Source organism: Festucalex cinctus, chromosome 20 (assembly GCF_051991245.1).
Source record: "Festucalex cinctus isolate MCC-2025b chromosome 20, RoL_Fcin_1.0, whole genome shotgun sequence".
In the NCBI taxonomy this organism is placed as follows: Eukaryota; Metazoa; Chordata; class Actinopteri; order Syngnathiformes; family Syngnathidae; genus Festucalex; species Festucalex cinctus.
The window spans coordinates 10898525-10917118 of NC_135430.1; the positions used below are offsets into that span (position 1 = coordinate 10898525).

The 18594-nt window shown below is 38.5% G+C and overlaps 3 protein-coding genes across 4 annotated transcripts in view; 1 reads left to right on the top strand and 2 right to left on the bottom strand.

The window, feature by feature from the left end:
• prex2 (phosphatidylinositol-3,4,5-trisphosphate-dependent Rac exchange factor 2) overlaps positions 1–2597 on the bottom strand; it is a 48996-nt gene extending 46399 nt beyond the window's left edge. The window contains exon 1 of the mRNA XM_077509192.1: positions 2071–2597. Within this exon, the coding sequence (XP_077365318.1) occupies positions 2071–2208 (138 nt within the window). The 5' untranslated portion in view covers positions 2209–2597. The remainder of the gene's footprint in view (positions 1–2070) is intronic.
• A 1733-nt stretch (positions 2598–4330) lies between these two features.
• On the top strand, positions 4331–18593 carry cpa6 (carboxypeptidase A6). 2 transcript variants are annotated; one of them, XM_077509287.1, is made up of 12 exons: positions 4331–4584; positions 7215–7290; positions 7393–7517; positions 8792–8906; positions 9347–9448; positions 10343–10447; positions 12532–12642; positions 12794–12884; positions 17601–17668; positions 17747–17803; positions 17879–17963; positions 18083–18593. In XM_077509287.1, the coding sequence occupies exons 1-12, from the start codon at positions 4475–4477 to the stop codon at positions 18295–18297; spliced, it is 1260 nt and encodes a 419-aa protein (XP_077365413.1). In that variant the 5' UTR covers positions 4331–4474; the 3' UTR covers positions 18298–18593. The 2 variants fall into 2 exon arrangements, with proteins under 2 accessions (XP_077365413.1, XP_077365412.1); XM_077509286.1 differs by having other exon boundaries at positions 17601–17803.
• LOC144009509 (uncharacterized) lies at positions 12142–16851 on the bottom strand. The gene is made up of 2 exons (XM_077509285.1): positions 16460–16851; positions 12142–15211 (listed from the first exon to the last, which is right to left on the bottom strand). Exons 1-2 carry the CDS (start codon positions 16538–16540, stop codon positions 13946–13948), a joined length of 1347 nt encoding a protein of 448 aa, XP_077365411.1. The 5' UTR covers positions 16541–16851; the 3' UTR covers positions 12142–13945.
• Position 18594: the final 1 nt, after the last annotated feature.

Sequence of the window (18594 nt, forward strand, 5' to 3'; positions counted from 1 at the left end):
CTCTGTGGAACTGACTTTATAAAGCACACTTCCTGCAGGAGGAATTCCTCCGAGGTTCGGAAATGCTGTGGAACAATGAGAAGTTGCCCCCCTCATTAAAAAAAATAAAATAAAATACACCTTGTACAAAAAACGACAGTGGTACAAATTGAATTTGGTCAGTCACCAAGCTTGGAACTGAAATCTGGATATGAAAACTGGAAATAAAATCTAATACAAATTTGATTAATCTAATACTGTCCCAAAAAAACATCAACAAAAAAAAATCGCTTTTGCACCACTCAAAATAGTTTATTATGTGGCCCTTGGTGGCAAAAAATATCCCGACTCCTAAATCGCCTCCACACGTATTTCCGTAAGCATCCGATAGGCCCGGTTAATCGCACTCCCATTTTTATACCGACTCATCTCAGCTTGTCTGATCGCCCCGTCGGACGCATCCGGCACCGACATTTCCGGCCAGAACAGAGTCGCCTTGTAACGGAGCAGCCAATCCCCCCAAATGAATTCCCGTGGAGATAAAAGCAGGGAGGAGGAGGAGGAGAGAGGACACACGCACACTCTCTGATGCCTCTTCTAAGAAAGGCCAGATTGTGATCCATCTCATCCCCACTCGTCCCTAATATGAGCTCCATTAGAAACATGTGGGCCCAAGATAGAAATACAAAGCAAGAATCACCCTTATATAGGGCTTCTATATAGTGCCTTTTCCCATGTAATTCTTTTTTTTTTTAAGGACATCTTCCAACTTATCTGTTACGTTCTGTGGTTGGATCCCATAGCGCAGACACAAATAAGAGTTTTAACACTTTATTCGCATAACATCAAAAGGCGTGGAACTAACTCGACTTGACCAGAAACAACGAGAATGCATCGAGAATCACAAGACGCCAAGCCCACTTGTGCTGTGGAGATGCACAGAGGAACAGAGGTAATAATCCGACAAACACATACGTTTCTCAGACAGGCTTATATCGACAGAGAATCGATCTGATTGGTTGTGGCTAGACATGTGGGTAACAGGACAACTGACATGGAATTATCTGATTGGCTGTTGACCGGATAAAGAGATTAAAGACTCTTGACATCACATCGCTCCTGACATCACATAAGTTAATACCAGTTGAAACTAGATGCCGGTTACAGCAGTTCAAAACAGACACTTGACCTCACGGTCATGACCCAAACATAACCCTTGCATGACCCAGTCATGACATTATCTTTGACATACAAAAATAATAAAATAATCTGTCATATGAATTACTTTGAAAAAACAAATTATAACATAATCTCACGCGCCCCCAGGAGTGTGCACACAACCTAAGGCACAAGACAGCATAAAATCAATTTAATAAGATGACAAAAATCAGGAAATGCACTAAAAGTGCCATTCCCCAACTTGTTTACATTATATGCACACCTGTGTCACATGTGTGTGCCTTTTGTCACATATAAGGATGCTGAAGGGGGTGTGCAACTGAGCATGTCTCGTTTTACTGCATTTGCTGACAAATAAAGTCAGGGAGTTTTTACAAACTTTTTTTAGACCGTATGCACCCACAAGTATTCCCAAACCACCACATATGGGGACACTAAAGGGGTGCGCATATTTCATTATAGTGCATTTCCTGACTTTTTGGGGTCAGGAAATGCATTTGTTTTCACCATGCACACCTCCCAATGTTTTTCCCCCCCAAATATGGATGCTAAAGTGTCATTTTATTGCAATTTGGTGACTTTTTTTTGTTAGAAAATGCATTGAAAATGCCTTTCCCACACCATGCGCACCCCCAAGTGGGTTTCGAGATGCCAAAGCGAGTGTGCACAGCCCATTTTAAAGCATTTCCTGCCATGTTTTTGTTTTTCAGTGGTTTTATGAACTAATTTTTGTATATATTTCTTTCAGTTTATTTTGTTGCCATTTCACTGCATTTCTATCTACACTGACGCTGACTATGATTGAAGGCACCTGCAATATGCACCGTGCACACCGCAGCCAACTTTGCACTTCTCCTAACCTAACCACCAAGCATGTCAACACTTTTGTCCCTTTCTAAAAGTCAAACTCACCGAGAGGAACTCCAGCGTGGAGACATAATCCCTTTCTGTCTTTAGAAGCTCGTTGAGGACGCACACCCGCAAACGGAGCTGCTTGTCCAAATCCTTCCCGCTCTCACTTCTCTGCTCGCTCCTGCTTTCCTCGGTCATGGTGTAAAAATAAAAATAAAAAAATAATTAAAAAAATTAAAAAAGCCAAACAATGGGAAATTTACACTTTCTTGGGCATAGTTCAAATAAAAGTGGAGCTGTTTGGTTGCTCTAACGTTTTAGGAACTTCAGGGCTCACAAAAGTGCTTTAAAAAGTGGTGAAATGTTGGTTAAAACAAAGCGTAAAGTGAAGGAAAGATGTTAGCCGGTTTAAAGAGAGCCCATGTGACATCCACACAGCTTTTGACGAGTCTACTCTGGCTCTCTTCATGCTACCTAAGTGCCAAACAAGCGCTTATTGATAAACACGCTAAATTCCGGTACAGTTTTCAAAGTAAAATAATTATTTTATGCTTTGTCTCCCGATTTTAAGAGAACCGCAGCCAAATCGAGCACTTAAAACTTTGAAATATATTCAACAATCATATTATATAATATATAAAATATGCAATGTGTTGTTTTTCATCCCGTAAATTGATGGTGAAATCGCCTGATTTTCTGTTTGAAAAAAACATGACTAATTAAGCACTTTTCTTTCTTTGAACTTTTCACAAACGCCACGAATAAAAAAAATTGCAATATTACTATAATAACTAACTACCCGTTTTAATAATTACTGTACAAAAATGTTTGGTACTTGGACTGGATAGCGCTAAACTTGGGAAAACATTACCCTCTAGTGGCCATATTTGTTATTACAGGTCTCACCTCATGGCTGTGATATATATTTGCCACCAATAGAGAGCGCCATTACAACAAAAACAAAACAGTCAAAAAAAATAAAAAAATAAAAAAGTGTTTGAGAAAGCCAAAGATTCGGTAAAATACACTATTACACAAATAAAAATACAAATATTCAACGAAAAAAGAGAAAATGTGTGAAAATGCAGGATATTTAGTAGTATTATTAATAAGATAATACAAAAATATTAAATAAGAAATACGAAGAACAGTGGAACACCCACAAAAAACCAAAAAAAAACCAAAAAAAAACAGTGAGTTGGGTATAAGGAGAGAGTGTTGTTTTGGGCTATGTTGTACATTATACAGTAATTGGGTGTTAAACAGGTGGCGCTCTTGTTGACACAGGAGGTAAGCATGTGAAAAATGTGCTGCCGTTGCAGAATAATCACAAAAAGAACAGCCAGTGCTTGACTTTCGATATAATCAGCCCTCTGGAGTCAAACAGAGATACAGAGCATCGTGCAATGAGACACGCACATTTGACACCATTCAATACTTTGCACGTTTCATATCCCCACCAGGGCAAACACAACTTTTAGAAAGCATGTAACATGCTGTTTTTATTGATAATGTGCGAGTAAGTGAAAAATGACTCAAAATATGGTAAGTGTACGTGGGCCCCCTCTTGTGGTATACGAAAGAATTACTGAAAATAAATTTCCAGTTGAGTTGCATTTAATTTTGGCGTACAATACATTGGAAATTAAAACTGAAAAAAATATTCAATTATTTGACAAAAAAAAAGCTTAAATTTTAGATTAAAAAAAGCCTATATATTATTAAAAAAAATACACAAATAATAGGGAGGCATAAAAAATGTTACTTTTTAATGGGCATACAAATACATATTCATACAAATTATTAGATGGATCACCAATTTTAAAATATTAGTACTATAAAGTGAAATATATCTGAGAAAAATACCTTTTAAAAAAAAATAAACGAAATTACAAATTAATATTATTAAAAATTAAAACAATTCCAGTCGAAAAATACACAGTTGTGAGATTTTTTTTTAATTTTTTTTTTAAATACTTAACTATTAGAAAAATGTCTTTTACTCGAAAAACCCACAAATATTAGGGAAGAATCCAAACGTATTAGAAAAAAAAAATCCTAATTTGTTAAATTAGGACAACCATACAGAATGTAAGACGAAACACCAAATTTCAAATATTAGCATGGTAAAACCGTTTCGTGAGCATTAAAATCATCAAATCAAATACAAACGGCTCATTTACCTCTGCTATGTTGGTTAATGCGCATGCGTATAGAATTGTTTTTGCGCACCACGTGACCCCATTCGTCAGCCAAGCAGCCTCGTTTAAAAGCAGGCTGGTGCTTCAAAAGAGGTGCTAAATGCTCCACCCCGCCCCTTCTTCCACCTCCTCCTCCTCCTCTTCACATTTGTCACCTCCTGCGCATCAGGTGTCAAAAACCTTTCTTCCAGTCTGAGGTGGACCGAATGGAAGTGGACTGAACGAACTTCATCCTTCCAACTTTGACGTAATTTTCCCCCCTCATGATGACAGTGGACTCCGGGTGGCCATTTCGTCTATTTTTGCTGTCCTGTGTGATAATCTTCAGCGATGTGCTATGCGAACAATCACTCTATAAGAACCGCTACGCTGGGTGAGTAAATAACTTAGAAGTCCCCCCTCCACCCCTCCTTTTCCATTCATGTTTGGCCATGAGGGATGAGACGCAATTGCAGTCAGATGTGTCGCACGCTGTGTAGATTTTCTCATGTAGAGCGAACAAAGAGGGGCTCTATATGTGCTTTTAGTTGATTTAATGCAAGAATGTAGCACTTGGAACATCTCAACTGGATGCACGATGAGCGTTTTTTCACGTCATCTGTTCTCAAGTCACTTCAAGAAAGTAAACTTTTCAAAATTCCTAACTGTAGTACAAATGGAAAATACCAAGGCGATGGGGGTATACTTAAAACACGACACCAGGGGGTTGAAAGTGCTTGTGCAATTCAAAAAATAAGGTTAAAATGTTGTTTGTTTGTTTGTTTTTTTAGATTATCGTATGAAATTAAAAACGAGATTTATTATGTTTATATGTTCAATAAACCAAATCAGACCCCACAAAAGTTGTATACTACCATATTGTGTAATTGTGTATATTATCGTGTTATTGTGTAATTTAAAGTTTAAAAAATATATTTTAGACCAGTCCTGATATTACGAAAATAAAATCCTCTATTTTTTAGATTGAAGTCGGGATTAAATTGTATGTTTCAATAATTTGTTTAGATTTGTTTAAACAAAGTATCAGTAATAGGTTTTCAAGATTAAAGTAACATATTTTACAAGAGTAAAATTGTATGATAAAGTCGTACAATAAATTACAAAAAAATAATGTGAATACGAAAATTTTGTTGCACGTTATTGACTATTTTTTAAATAAATTTTGGTCAGATGTGAAAGTCATATGTATTCAAGATCAAAGTCATATATTTTGGGTTAAAGTAATAATATTACTCAACTCAACTCAACTTTATTTATAAAGCGCTTTAAGAACAGGCGTTACTGTATACAAAGTGCTGTACATAAACATCAGTTTTGCAGTAAACAAGAACAAAGCAAATACATACATATTAGATAAACGTCAAATCCATTTGTGGTTACATTCACAAAATTTTCAAAAGTCGAGAATTTTTGAGAATGCACCAAAAAGCCCCCCAAAACACAAAACAGCCCCCTAGAGTTAATCCAAGCTAAGACTCTCTAACATCTGCTGCACGGCGGCGTTTCAAGTCTTAAGATTGAGCGTAAATTACCCAAACGGTGTGTATGCCGCGTTAGTCAATGGTGCTTTTGATGAGGAGGAGGGAGGCACCTCATCTCATTTCCTCCTCCATATGCTATATAGGCATCTGTATTGATGTTTTTTTTTTATGGATGCCAAATAAAAGCAGTCTGGTTGACAAGTTAGGTGCAGTTCAACATTTTACGTGGATAACATATGGCGCTTAAGGGTGTACTTCATAAACGAAGTCCTTTTGTCGCCTGAACTGGTGCCTTCGTTTCGGGCGCCCTGCTTCCTGTGGGACATTGTAAAATCCTTTTGTGAGCACGCACACTCACACAAACAAACACAGACGATCCATGTTTGTAATAACAGAGTATGCACCTCAAAAAGTGTTTTTTGTTGTGGGAAGAATTGGATTAGTTCGCCAGTTTTCATGCCATTTTGATATTCTATGAAATTGACCTCAAAGCACCTTCGGGCTTGCATTGTGAATGTTCAACGTCTGTCCCATTGAAAATGAATGGGGAAAAGTTGATATTACAAGTTAAATTGTGCAAATGCTGTAAGTTTATATACCCCGGGAGGGGTGAATTTTTGAAACTAATTTGAACAGTGTAAAAGTTGGAAGTATTATGTGGGAGTTGTTACGCGGCAAAAAAGTGTGGAGAATAAAAATCACAATAACATATTTCCACAATTACCAGGTGTTTGATACTGCTTGTTGGCACAGTTAGTAAAGTGCATTGTCCAGTAACCAGGTCATCATTTCATAATTTATCTCTCAATTTACCTCATAATCATTCACATCTTAGCATTCAAGATATTGGCGTGCTCCGAATTGTCCCTAGGTGTGCTTGTGAGTGTGAGTGGTTGTTCGTCTCTGTGTGCCCTGTGATTGGCTGGCAACCAGTCCAGGGTGTCCCCTGCCTGCTGCCCAGAGCCAGCTGAGATAGGCGCCAGCACCCCCCGCGACCCTTGTGAGGAATAAGCGGTCAAGAAAATGGATGGATGGATGGATATTGGCATTCAGCTTTCAGCAATTTCTCCAGAAATTGCACTTAGTCTAGTTTTTTAATGTCATTGTCCAAAGAAAAGCATGCAAGACTTTCTGTAAAATGACCAAACAGAAAACAGGCAAACCGTGACATTCGCAATGCAAGCCCGAAGGCGCTTTGAGGTCAATTTCATAGAATATCAAAATGGCATGAAAACTGGTGAACTAATCCAATTCTTATTCCACCAATGCATGTCCAAATTTGCTTGCCTTACATTTTGCCTTCTGAACAAGGGCTTCTTTTGTAGTAAACATGGCAAAACAGCTGCTTCCATAGTGCCACCTGTTGAAACCCGATCCCATAATGATGCTTGGCATTCCGTCATCACGTCCACCTTCAACGTCTTCCCATCAAGACGTCTGCTGCGTAGCATTCCGTAGAAAACTGTGTGTAGTGTCATCGTGTTGAAGCCGACGGTAACTTTACACTTTGTTATTCATGCAGCGATCAAGTCTTCAGGATACGCCCCAGCAACGACGAGGAAGTTTGCACGCTCAGGAACGTTCTAGAAAGCATGAAGGTTGGCTCTGTTCTTGTCAGACAAAATGTTAAATGTGCATGTTTATATGACTTACATATAGCAATATAATAACACTGATGATTTTTGTTTTATGCATTTAAGGTGGACTTGTGGCAGCCTAACAGCATTTCTCTGATCAGTCGGAATGCTACGGTGGATGTGCACATTAAACGCAGAGACACACGACGACTTCATGCCACCTTAAAGCAGGAACGTATCAAATATAGGTGACAACATGTTCTTTCTGATAAATGGATGTTGCATCAGATTACATTACATTGCATATTTATGTTACATCATTTTATACCACATGATAAAGTCACATGATGAGATTTAAGTCACAAAGATGGTACATTACTAGATAGTCGCGAAGTTACAGGAATTTTCACGTTATAATGCTATATAATGCTAAAAATGTCATAACACTGCAAAAGTTGGAATAAAAAAGTTGTAATATTACAGAAATTAAGTCTCAATGTTCTGAGAACAAAGTCATAACTGTAAGAGAAAAAATCTGCAATATTATGAGATAAAGTCAGATAGTTGCGATAATAAAGTTGCAATATTTCAAGAATAAAATCGTAAAGCTACAAGATAAAGTTGCAAAGATTTGGAAACTTTAGTAGATTTAAAGTTACAATAGTGAAGTCATAATGTTAGGAGAAAAGAAAGTCATAATATTACATGAAACAGACATAAAGGTTATGAGAATAAAGTTACTGTATAGGAAGGAAAAAGTTGCAAAATGAAGTTGTAATGTTATGAGAAAGGTAAAGTCCGGATGTTTTTTGTTTTTGTTTTTTTTTTTATATATATTACGAAAAATATTGTGATCTTACCAGTATTATTCTGATAATACGGGATTATATTGTTGTGAATATAAAGTTTTAATTTTAGCAAAAATAATCGTTATATAATGGATAAATTACAAATAATATTACAAGAAAAAAATCAAACTTTGTACTACTAAGAAAAAAGCTGTAGTATGACTAAATCAAGTCCCAAAGTTTCGACAAACTTTTAATCTCACGACAAAACAGTTGTAAAAATATGATAAACATCTTCAGACAAAGTTGTAATGTACGAGAGAGTACTAATACTACAAGGGAAAAATTAATTGTATTACAAAGTAATGTTTAAGGGTTAGTCACACGCAAAAAAATGTGTTTTTACAAGAGATTTACTGTGAGAACAATAATATATTAGTATTATTTAGTAGAGGAAAGTTTTAATTTTACAGTTTCTAGAAAAGTTTTGACATCCGAGAAAAAAAAAAATTGCAATTTTGCATATATGTAGTCAATTACAAGAAAACAAAAGTACCGGTATGTGAATAATGTTGCAATGTTACGAAAGATAAAAGTTTCACATTTACAAGTAAAAAATGTCAGGGTGGGCCCGAAAAGCATAATAAAACTACAGACTATATCTTGAAGCGAACATTTTTAATATATCACTGCAATATTCTTTATAACGTGACGTCAATCTCCTCTTCCCGCAGCATTTTTATCTCTAATCTGCAGCAGGAAATTGAACAGCAGACGAGACGTCGCACGTCTCGCAAGCGGAGGTCAGACAGTCAATACGACTATGAGGTCTACCACTCCCTGGAGGAGGTAACCTTCCTTCTATGTGCTTCACAAGCCAACTACACTACTACTTTGTGACACTACTCCTTCTGAACCATTAAACACAGACTTCTGAAAATTTGAGAACACATTTATCCACACAGCACGGAATGTGCTATTACTTTTCTAAGCGATTGGAGCGATGATGACACTGTTTTTAATCCCTAAAATTGAGTCATTGAGTTGGATTGACTTGAATTTTTTACCTTTTTTGGACATTCACCAAGGAACATGAAATTTGGTATGCATATCTATCATGGGTAGACTCACAAAAAAGTCTGAAGAGCCCATGCCTGAAAAGGGACAGGAGGTCTCTGTGTACTTAAAAGAGTTTTCCTAGAGATTTTTGTTTATCTAAGAAAGCCGCAACATAGCAGTGCCATTCATCTAAAATACCTAACTAATGCACATTTGTTCCCACCCTAAAGATCCAAAGGTGGATGTTTGAGATGAACGCAACTCACGCCGACCTCCTTGACATGTTCTCCATCGGGAAGTCATACGAAGGACGGCCACTTTATGTCCTTCAGGTAAGAAGCATTAAGACCACTAGACTAGGAATGCTGAAATCTGAATGCTAAGATTTTGAATACATGTGGAATGCTTACGAAGTAAATTGAGAGATAAATTATGAAATTATGACCTCCTGGTTACTGGACAATGCACTTTACCAACTGTGCCACCGAGCAGTATCAGACACCTGGTAATGATGATAAGTTATATGTATTGAAGTGGGCGTGGAAAGTGATATCTTGAAAAAGTTGTCTGCCCCATTGAAAATGAATGGGAAAAAGTTGCTATTAAATGTTAATAACTCATTCACTGCCAGTCATTATAGAAAATTTTTACATTTCCAATACTCACGTGATATTACGTTCAATAATTATATATAAACCGAATCTACCAAATAACAGAATAGACTCCCTACTTTTTGTCCCGTCCCGTTCTTTTATAATTGACAGCAGAAAAATGTAGGTTTGCCAAAATACAGCCATTTCTCCCATGGACTCTGAAACTGTGTTTATTTCCTATAAAATGGGGCAATGATGTCATCTACCGGTGGTTGGGCATCAGTAAAGTTGTTTCCAAGTTTGATATTTACAGTGGAGCATGCTCAGATTCGCCCCCATTTAGCACCGCTCTAAAAAATAGAATTGACAAGTATACTTGTCAAAGGCAGTGAATGAGTTAAATTGTGCAAATACTGTAAGTAATGTGGAATCAGATGATATATATACCCTGGGAGGTGAGAATTTTTTAAGCTAGTTGAAATTTGAACAATGTAAATTGGAAGTATTATGTGGGCATTGTTACGCTGCAAAAAAGTATGGAGAATAAAAATCACAATAACATATGTGGGAATGCTGAAAGCATTCTCACAATTAAAAATAAATACAAAACTGAAAACATGTATCTGCTGCCAGCTAGGAAAGAGAAGTCGCCCGCAGAAAAAAGCCATCTGGATCGACTGTGGGGTACACGCCAGGGAGTGGATAGGACCCGCCTTCTGTCAGTGGTTCGTCAAAGAGGTAGTCCAACTTTCTTGGCAAAATCCATACATGAAAATGTTTCAACGATGCAAGCTTGTACAAATAAGAAACTCATTTCTTCACGAATTGAAACTCTTAAAAAGTCACCAGAGCCAGACCAGAGCCACCCTTTTAAAGTCGTTTATTGGCTCACTCCGCTTGAATAGCACTTCAGGACACCTGTTTTGAATAAGAATTTAGGGGGAAAAGTATTTGTTTCATTACTTGGTGCAGTAAAAGTTACAATGGCTTGTTCAAAGTCAATGCTTTTGAGCGCGCCATGAAATTTGGTACGTTTGTCTATCGTGAGTAAAGCACAAAAAACTCTCAAGAATGTTTTTTTTTTTTTTTAACTAAACTCTCAAGAATGTATGCCGGAAAAGAAACAGGAAGTCGGCCATTTTGGTTTGGAAGCAGCCATTTCTAGATCATTTTGACCATTTTCAGAGGTCCTATCAAGAAAATTTAGACCCAAAAGCCATTTTTAGCTAGCCACATTTGGTACGCTTATTTATTCGTAGACCCACAAAAAAATTCTCAAGAAAGTTTTTTTTTTTTTTTTTTTTTTTTAACTAAACTCTCAAGAATGTATGCCTGAAAAGAAACAGGAAGTCGGCCATTTTGGTTTGGAAGCAGCCATTTCTAGATCATTTTGACCATTTTCAGAGGTCCTATCAAGAAAATTTAGACCCAAAAGCCATTTTTAGCTAGCCACATTTGGTACGCTTATTTATTCGTAGACCCACAAAAAAATTCTCAAGAAAGTTTTTTTTTTTTTTTTAACTAAACTCTCAAGAATGTATGCCTGAAAAGAAACAGGAAGTCGGCCATTTTGGTTTGGAAGCAGCCATTTCTAGATCATTTTGACCATTTTCAGAGGTCCTATCAAGAAAATTTAGACCCAAAAGCCATTTTTAGCTAGCCACATTTGGTACGCTTATTTATTCGTAGACCCACAAAAAAATTCTCAAGAAAGTTTTTTTTTTTTTTTTAACTAAACTCTCAAGAATGTATGCCTGAAAAGAAACAGGAAGTCGGCCATTTTGGTTTGGAAGCAGCCATTTCTAGATCATTTTGACCATTTTCAGAGGTCCTATCAAGAAAATTTAGACCCAAAAGCCATTTTTAGCTAGCCACATTTGGTACGCTTATTTATTCGTAGACCCACAAAAAAATTCTCAAGAATGTTTTTTTTTTATTTTTTTTTTTAACTAAACTCTCAAGAATGTATGCCTGAAAAGAAACAGGAAGTCGGCCATTTTGGTTTGGAAGCAGCCATTTCTAGATCATTTTGACCATTTTCAGAGGTCCTATCAAGAAAATTTAGACCCAAAAGCCATTTTTAGCTAGCCACATTTGGTACGCTTATTTATTCGTAGACCCACAAAAAAATTCTCAAGAATGTTTTTTTTTTTTTTTTTTAAACTAAACTCTCAAGAATGTATGCCTGAAAAGAAACAGGAAGTCGGCCATTTTGGTTTGGAAGCAGCCATTTCTAGATCATTTTGACCATTTTCAGAGGTCCTATCAAGAAAATTTAGACCCAAAAGCCATTTTTAGCTAGCCACATTTGGTACGCTTATTTATTCGTAGACCCACAAAAAAATTCTCAAGAACACGTGCCTGAACAGACACAGGAAGTTTTGTATTTCTGTTTGAAGTGGCCACTTTTTATTTGAATTGGTTTACACCAGAAAACAATGCATTCTGTTAACGTGTATATAGAGTTGCTGAAAATAAAAGAAAAGACATATATATATATATAAATAATAAAAATAAAAGATGTAGAAAAGATGGAAAGTTACACTGGAACCTATGATTGAAAAATTGTCCCTGCATTTAAAAACAAAAAACAAACAAAAACAAGATGTAGTATCCTGGTTGGCCACAAGAGTTCAGTGTCTCATTGTAGTTAAAACTGCCAAATCCTTTTTACCATCTTACTATTCAATGAACACCAGCATCCTGCATTTGACTGAAAACTATGTTGTACCCAGTTGTGGTGATATAGCATGAGTTTTTCACTATTAATTTTCACTTTGCAATCAACATGCCTGATGATTTTCTGTTATGTACAATTACAGGCGCTTCATTCATACCGATACGACTCTGCAATGAGACGAATGCTCAACCAGATCAATTTCTACATCATGCCCGTCTTCAATGTGGACGGATATCACTTCAGCTGGACTACGGTACTTGGGCCAACCCACACATGACAATAAACCTCGATACAACCAGAAAACCTATAGAATTTTACAGTCTCTCATAAAAAAAATACCATAATTGTTGCCCTAGAGGAGCATAAATAGCAGGTATAGCTGTATAGTCTTATTCCCTGCGCAGGATCGCTTCTGGAGGAAGACACGATCCAGAAATCGCAAGTTCCACTGTCGAGGAGTGGACGCCAACAGGAACTGGAAAGTCAAATGGTGTGGTGAGTGTGATCACAAAACATGGAAAACAGTGAGAAATATTTACAAAACACATAATAAATAAGAAGCAGGTCAGTATGTTTTTATCTCCATTTCTGTCAGGTATTACAAGCAACAAAAAGAATTGGGTAAAAACTGACTCAATTCATTCATCTCAAAATACTTAACATTGAATGATTAAACAATTGTAATTATAATTTATAGTATTTACAGGACTTTATGCTACGGTGTCCTAACATGATTTGAAATATTATAAATACTATTAACTTGCTTACCATATTCTAACTTTTATTAATAATTAAAATGAATAATATTTAATAATTATTCATAATCAAAATCTTTAATAATTGAAGGTGGTGTAAAGTACATGTTTAATATATAAATAAAGTAAATATGGAATACTGTAAATTGATTAAACTACTTATATATTTACATTAAACTTCCTTATAATTTTTTACGTGAACACTATTATGCACTATCATTGATTGAATTGAATTTTATTTAATTAAAGTTGTTTTTAATTTTCCTCGTTGCCTGAAAATCATTTGAAATAAATAGCTTGTAATCGTTCAAATACATTTATCTATTTTTAATGAAATTGTGTTTATTTTATGCTACATTTACAAATTTATAATGTACAAAACAGACAAAAACATGTACTGCACTTTATGACAACTTATATTGTGGAACCTCAAATTCAGTGTCACAAGTGTAAAATTAGGTTAACCGCCGTTTACGACTTGAGCAAACTTGTTTTTCTACGCTTCCACTTTATCTTCCAACTTGACCACATCACAGGAGTCTCCTTTGGCGGCATTACACAAATCAAACTACCCAACAACAAACAAAAGCCAATGACTAGAAGCACATGCCAGTTTTGGGAAACTCTGAAAGCTCAATGAACTGAGTCCAACGAGATCAGGCGGTTCAACTAGTAAAGTTTTTGATGTGTATTTAAACGGCGTTTGACTTAACAGCTTCCAGTGTGTTTGTTTTGTTCTAGACCAGCTGTCTCATAACGCATCGGTACTACTGCACTTAAGTAACACCATACTTTTTTACGTTATCGGAGAGATGCTAGCTCGTCTAGCTCTCCTTGCTTGCCTAGCACAGTCTCAACGTCCAGATTTTCCGGCTCAACTTTGACCAGCTGGGACGTCAACTTCTCGATGTCGGCGAGCAGTTCGTCCTTCTCTTGCAGGGCCTGGCTGATATTCCTGTGACATTGTTCCCACTCGGCTTTGAACTGCTGCCACTCGCCGTTGATGGCCTCCACGATGGTCTTGGTGTTCGCCTCGGCACTCTTTTTGAGCTCCTCGCACTCTCGCATCCAGTACTCGCGCACGTTGGCTGTTTCCTGCCGGGCGGCTGCCAGAGCGTCCCGCAGGTCGCCGGACTCGCCTCGTGCCTGCCGCAGCTTCTCCGCCAAGTCGCTCGGCGCCTGGACCTCGTCCAGAGCTTCTCGGATCATCTGCCTCCCCTCCCGGTGGTGCTGGCGCTTCAGTTCGATCTCCCGCGTGAGAGCGGCTATGGCCACGGGGAGTTCCCCGTCCGCCAGCGTCTTGGCCTCCCGCTGGAGCTTCAAGCCCTCCTTCAGACGGAAGACAGACTCTTGCAGCTGGGAGACCTCCAATTCCAATTTGAGGACCTGTCTGGACAAGGTGCCGTGGTTGGGTCCGTGCAGGGAGTTCTCCTTGGTCAGCCTGGCGATCATGTCGTCCTTCTCCATGACGCTGCGATTCATGTGCCACTGCTGGCGCTCCAATTCCGTCTTGTAGTAGACGGCGGTCTCGGCGCTGTGCCTCTGTAAGATCTCCAGCTTGGCGTTGAACTGGGCCGCCATCTCCTGGGCGTGCCACTGCGCGCTCTCCCACTGAGATTGCAGCTGGGTCGCCACCTCCTGCTCGCGGGTGTTCCACCACTGCTGCCACTCGGCGTTGGCGGCCGCCACGATGTTCTCGGAGTCGTCCTCGCGGGCCCTCTTGAGCAAATCGTGCTCCTCCATCCAGTACTGACGCACCTGCGCCGTTTCCCGTTGGGCCGCCGCCAGGACGTCTTGAAGGACGGCTATCTCGTGCTCTCTTTCCCGCAGCTTCTGCTCAATCGCCGGCGTGCTCCGGCCACTCTGCGCCTCGTCCAGGGCCTTCTGAAGCCTCTGCCGCTCCCTGTGGTGGCTCTGGCGCTCGCTCTCCATCTGCGCTCTCAGGGCGGTGTTTTGGGCGACCAGCTCGCGGTTTGAGCTCTCGCTGAAGAAAAGTGCACGCTTGAGGCCGCTCTGTTTGGGGTAACCTCCTTCCGCCACCATTGCCTGATGCCGTTGGTGGTGCGTCTGAAACAACAGTTAATACTTTGAGTACTCAAGCTCATGCTTTCAAACCTGTCAACCCTCCGGATTGGCCAAATCAGTCGAAACAATTGATCAGTCACCCAACGACCTGTGGAATTACTAGCATGGATATTAGGCCATCCCTAACAACAATATGGCCTCTCGTGAACTTCTTTCCAACCAGATGTCCTAATCTCTGAGCACACTCTCCAAACAGTTGGGCCAAATTAACCCAATTATGGGTCAAAAATTGATAGATCCTCTACTTGGATCAATTTAACCCAACATTGAGTCAAAACTCGGGTCATTTTGTATCAAACAACCCAGAAAATTTGCTCAGATCGTTTACTTGGGTCAAAAAATTGGGTCGTTTTCTATAAAACAACCCTAAAAGTTGGGTCAAATCCTCTACTTAAGTCAATTTGACCCAAATTTCTGGGTTGATTAGTAACCCAGAAAAAAAAACATTAATTTCATATAAAATAACACAGATCCTACACTTGGGTTAATTTGACCCAACTTTGGGTCAAAAACTGGGCCATTTTGTACAAAGCAACCAATAAAGTTGGGTCAGATGCTCTACTTGGGTTACTTTGACCTAACTTTTGGTCAAAAACTGGGCCATTTTGTATAAAACAAACAATAAAGTCGGGTTAGATCCTCTACTTGGGTTAATTTGACCTAACTTTGGGTAAAAAATTTGGTTATTTTGTATAAAACAACACAGAAAATTGAGTCAGATCCTCTACTTAGGTCAATTTGAACCAACTTTCTGTTTTGTTTTGCACAAAAAAAAAAAGTATTTAACAATCCATAAAGTTGGGTCAGATCCTCTAATTGAGTTAATTTGTCCCAACTTTGGGTCAATAATTGGGTCATTTTGTATAAAACAACCCAGAAAATTGGGTCAGATTGACCCTGAAAAATTGGATCAGTCCATTTTTGATCCATAATTGGATTACTTTCTGTCCCCTGTCATTTTTTTAAGAGTGAAATAAAATTTGAATTAAAAAAAGAGGGTTGGGTTGATTTGGACCCAAATGTTTTTAGAGCGCATTGTTTGCCATCAAATCAAACCCCGCTTGTCGCCATCGGTTTGCATCGATGTCCGTTTCTACTATGGAAAATAATGTCCAATCGGGAATCTTACTTAGCCTATCAATTTAACTGTCGTGCAAATGGCTGACTTGTCTTAAATATTATGTACGACTACATTTTCACAGTTAAGACATTACCAAAAGGCGAACTCACCCTCCTTGGATAGTCTCCTGTCGGCGTGCTTGCATACTCTTTACTGCCCACGCTTGGGCTCAGACTCTCCAAGTCATCCATGTTGTTGTTTGCTAATTCGCCATCATTGTTGACTCTTTTTATGTCACTAACTGATAAGCGGTTCGGAACATGGATGTAATGCAGTATGAAAAAAAAAAATGAAATAATTTAGATGGTGAAAGAAAGGGAGAGGTCGGTGCATCAAAGTCATCCAGTCATGAAAGAACGATGTAAAGAAAATGTCATTTTGGGGGCTTTATGATCAAGGTGATTACACTTGTATGACACGTGTGAATGATATGACCTCATCATCAGCGATTCATATTAAGAATTATTATTATAAACTCACCTTTAACTCATTCACTGCCAATGACAACTATAGACGTCAAAAATCCAAGCAAACAGCCAGTGTTAATTTTGGAAAAAAAATAATAAAATAAAATACATAAAATTTAAATTTTAATAATAACAAAAAAAAATTAATTTAGTTTTAGTTATAGACTTCTGACGATATTTCATTAAAGCCTTAGTCATAACTCAGTCACCTGATTGTATTTTAGTTTTAATCCAATTTTAGTCAACAAAAATAAAGAGCACTTTTAGTCGACTAAAATTGACTTTTGGAGGCCGAGACCCAGTATGTGGTCTCGGTAAGACCAAGACCGATCACAAGAACGTCAACGCCCGTGTTGTAGGGTAACAGGAATCCGTTCTACGCACGATGGTAGCACTTAGCAATGAAATTGTTGTCATCGTTGTTATTAATAAAACAATGATTAATAACTGAATGAAAACAATGAATAACTAAAACTAAATTCAAATTTCTTGTCAAAATTTGCACTGGCTGTTTGCTTGGATTTTTGACGTCTATAGTCGTCATTGGCAGTGAATGAGTAAATAAACATTGAAAAACATCTCACAGTGAATCACAACTCAGCATTAAACAAACATTGGCGCACGTAGCTTTGTTAGCTTAGCTATCGTAATGTTAGTATTTGTTTAATGAGCATGATTTGGCGCAGACAAAGGTGTGCTTGTTGATTTTGATAGCCGTAATTGCAAAAGGACATACAATATATCCCAAATTTAAAAAATAAAACAAATTTACTCTGTTTCACAGAGGAGGGGGCTTCCTCTCACCCCTGCGACGACACCTACTGCGGACCCTACCCTGAATCAGAGCCAGAGGTAAGGTCTGTCGTCAAGTTCCTGCGCAAGCACAAGAAGCGCGTCAAGGCCTACATTTCCGTGCACGCGTATGCCCAGATGCTCCTCTACCCGTATTCGTACAAGTACGCTGCCATCCCCAACTTTAACTGTGTGGTAAGACTGACAAATGAGGACTAATAAACTTAGGACAAAACCTGTCAGCACTGTGCTTTTTTTTCTTTCTGGCAGGAATCAGCAGCTCACAATGCAGTGACTGCACTGTATTCCGCCTATGGAGTCAAGTACAAATATGGACCTGCTTCTACAACCCTATGTGAGTATACATTATTGTATCTTTGGAGGTTCTATTGATAGCTAAGTCGCTCTAAAAAAAAAATCATACGCCAAAAGTAAGGTGCGGGATTTAGCTCTGTGTTCCTCTCTGTCACCAAGACGTTAGTTCGGGCAGTTCCATAGACTGGGCCTACAGGAACGGGATCCCATATGCGTTCGCCTTCGAGCTGCGGGACACGGGCTACTTTGGCTTCCTGCTGCCGGAGAGCCTCATCAACCCCACGTGCACCGAGACCACGCAGGCAGTGAAGGCCATCGCATCGGGCCTGCTCAAGAAGTGCCCCACCGACGACAAACCCTTCCCTAATATATGAAAGCACTCAATGTTTTGTTTTTAGATCATGACAAATCACAACATCAGGACGATAAGCTGTCATTGAAGCACTTCTCGTCATCCGACTGTGGACCCGTACATTATGGTTGCCGTCATTCGTTGCAAGATTTTCTGGTATATCATTTGCTACCAAAGATGTGTCTTTTGGCCTCATTAGTAAGGGTAGTCTTACCCTGTTATTAATTACTCAGGTATGGATCACAAATGTTGTACTTGTGATATTTTCTGTATAAGTGTGATCGTATATTTGAATAAATTTGTTTTATATGGTGATAAC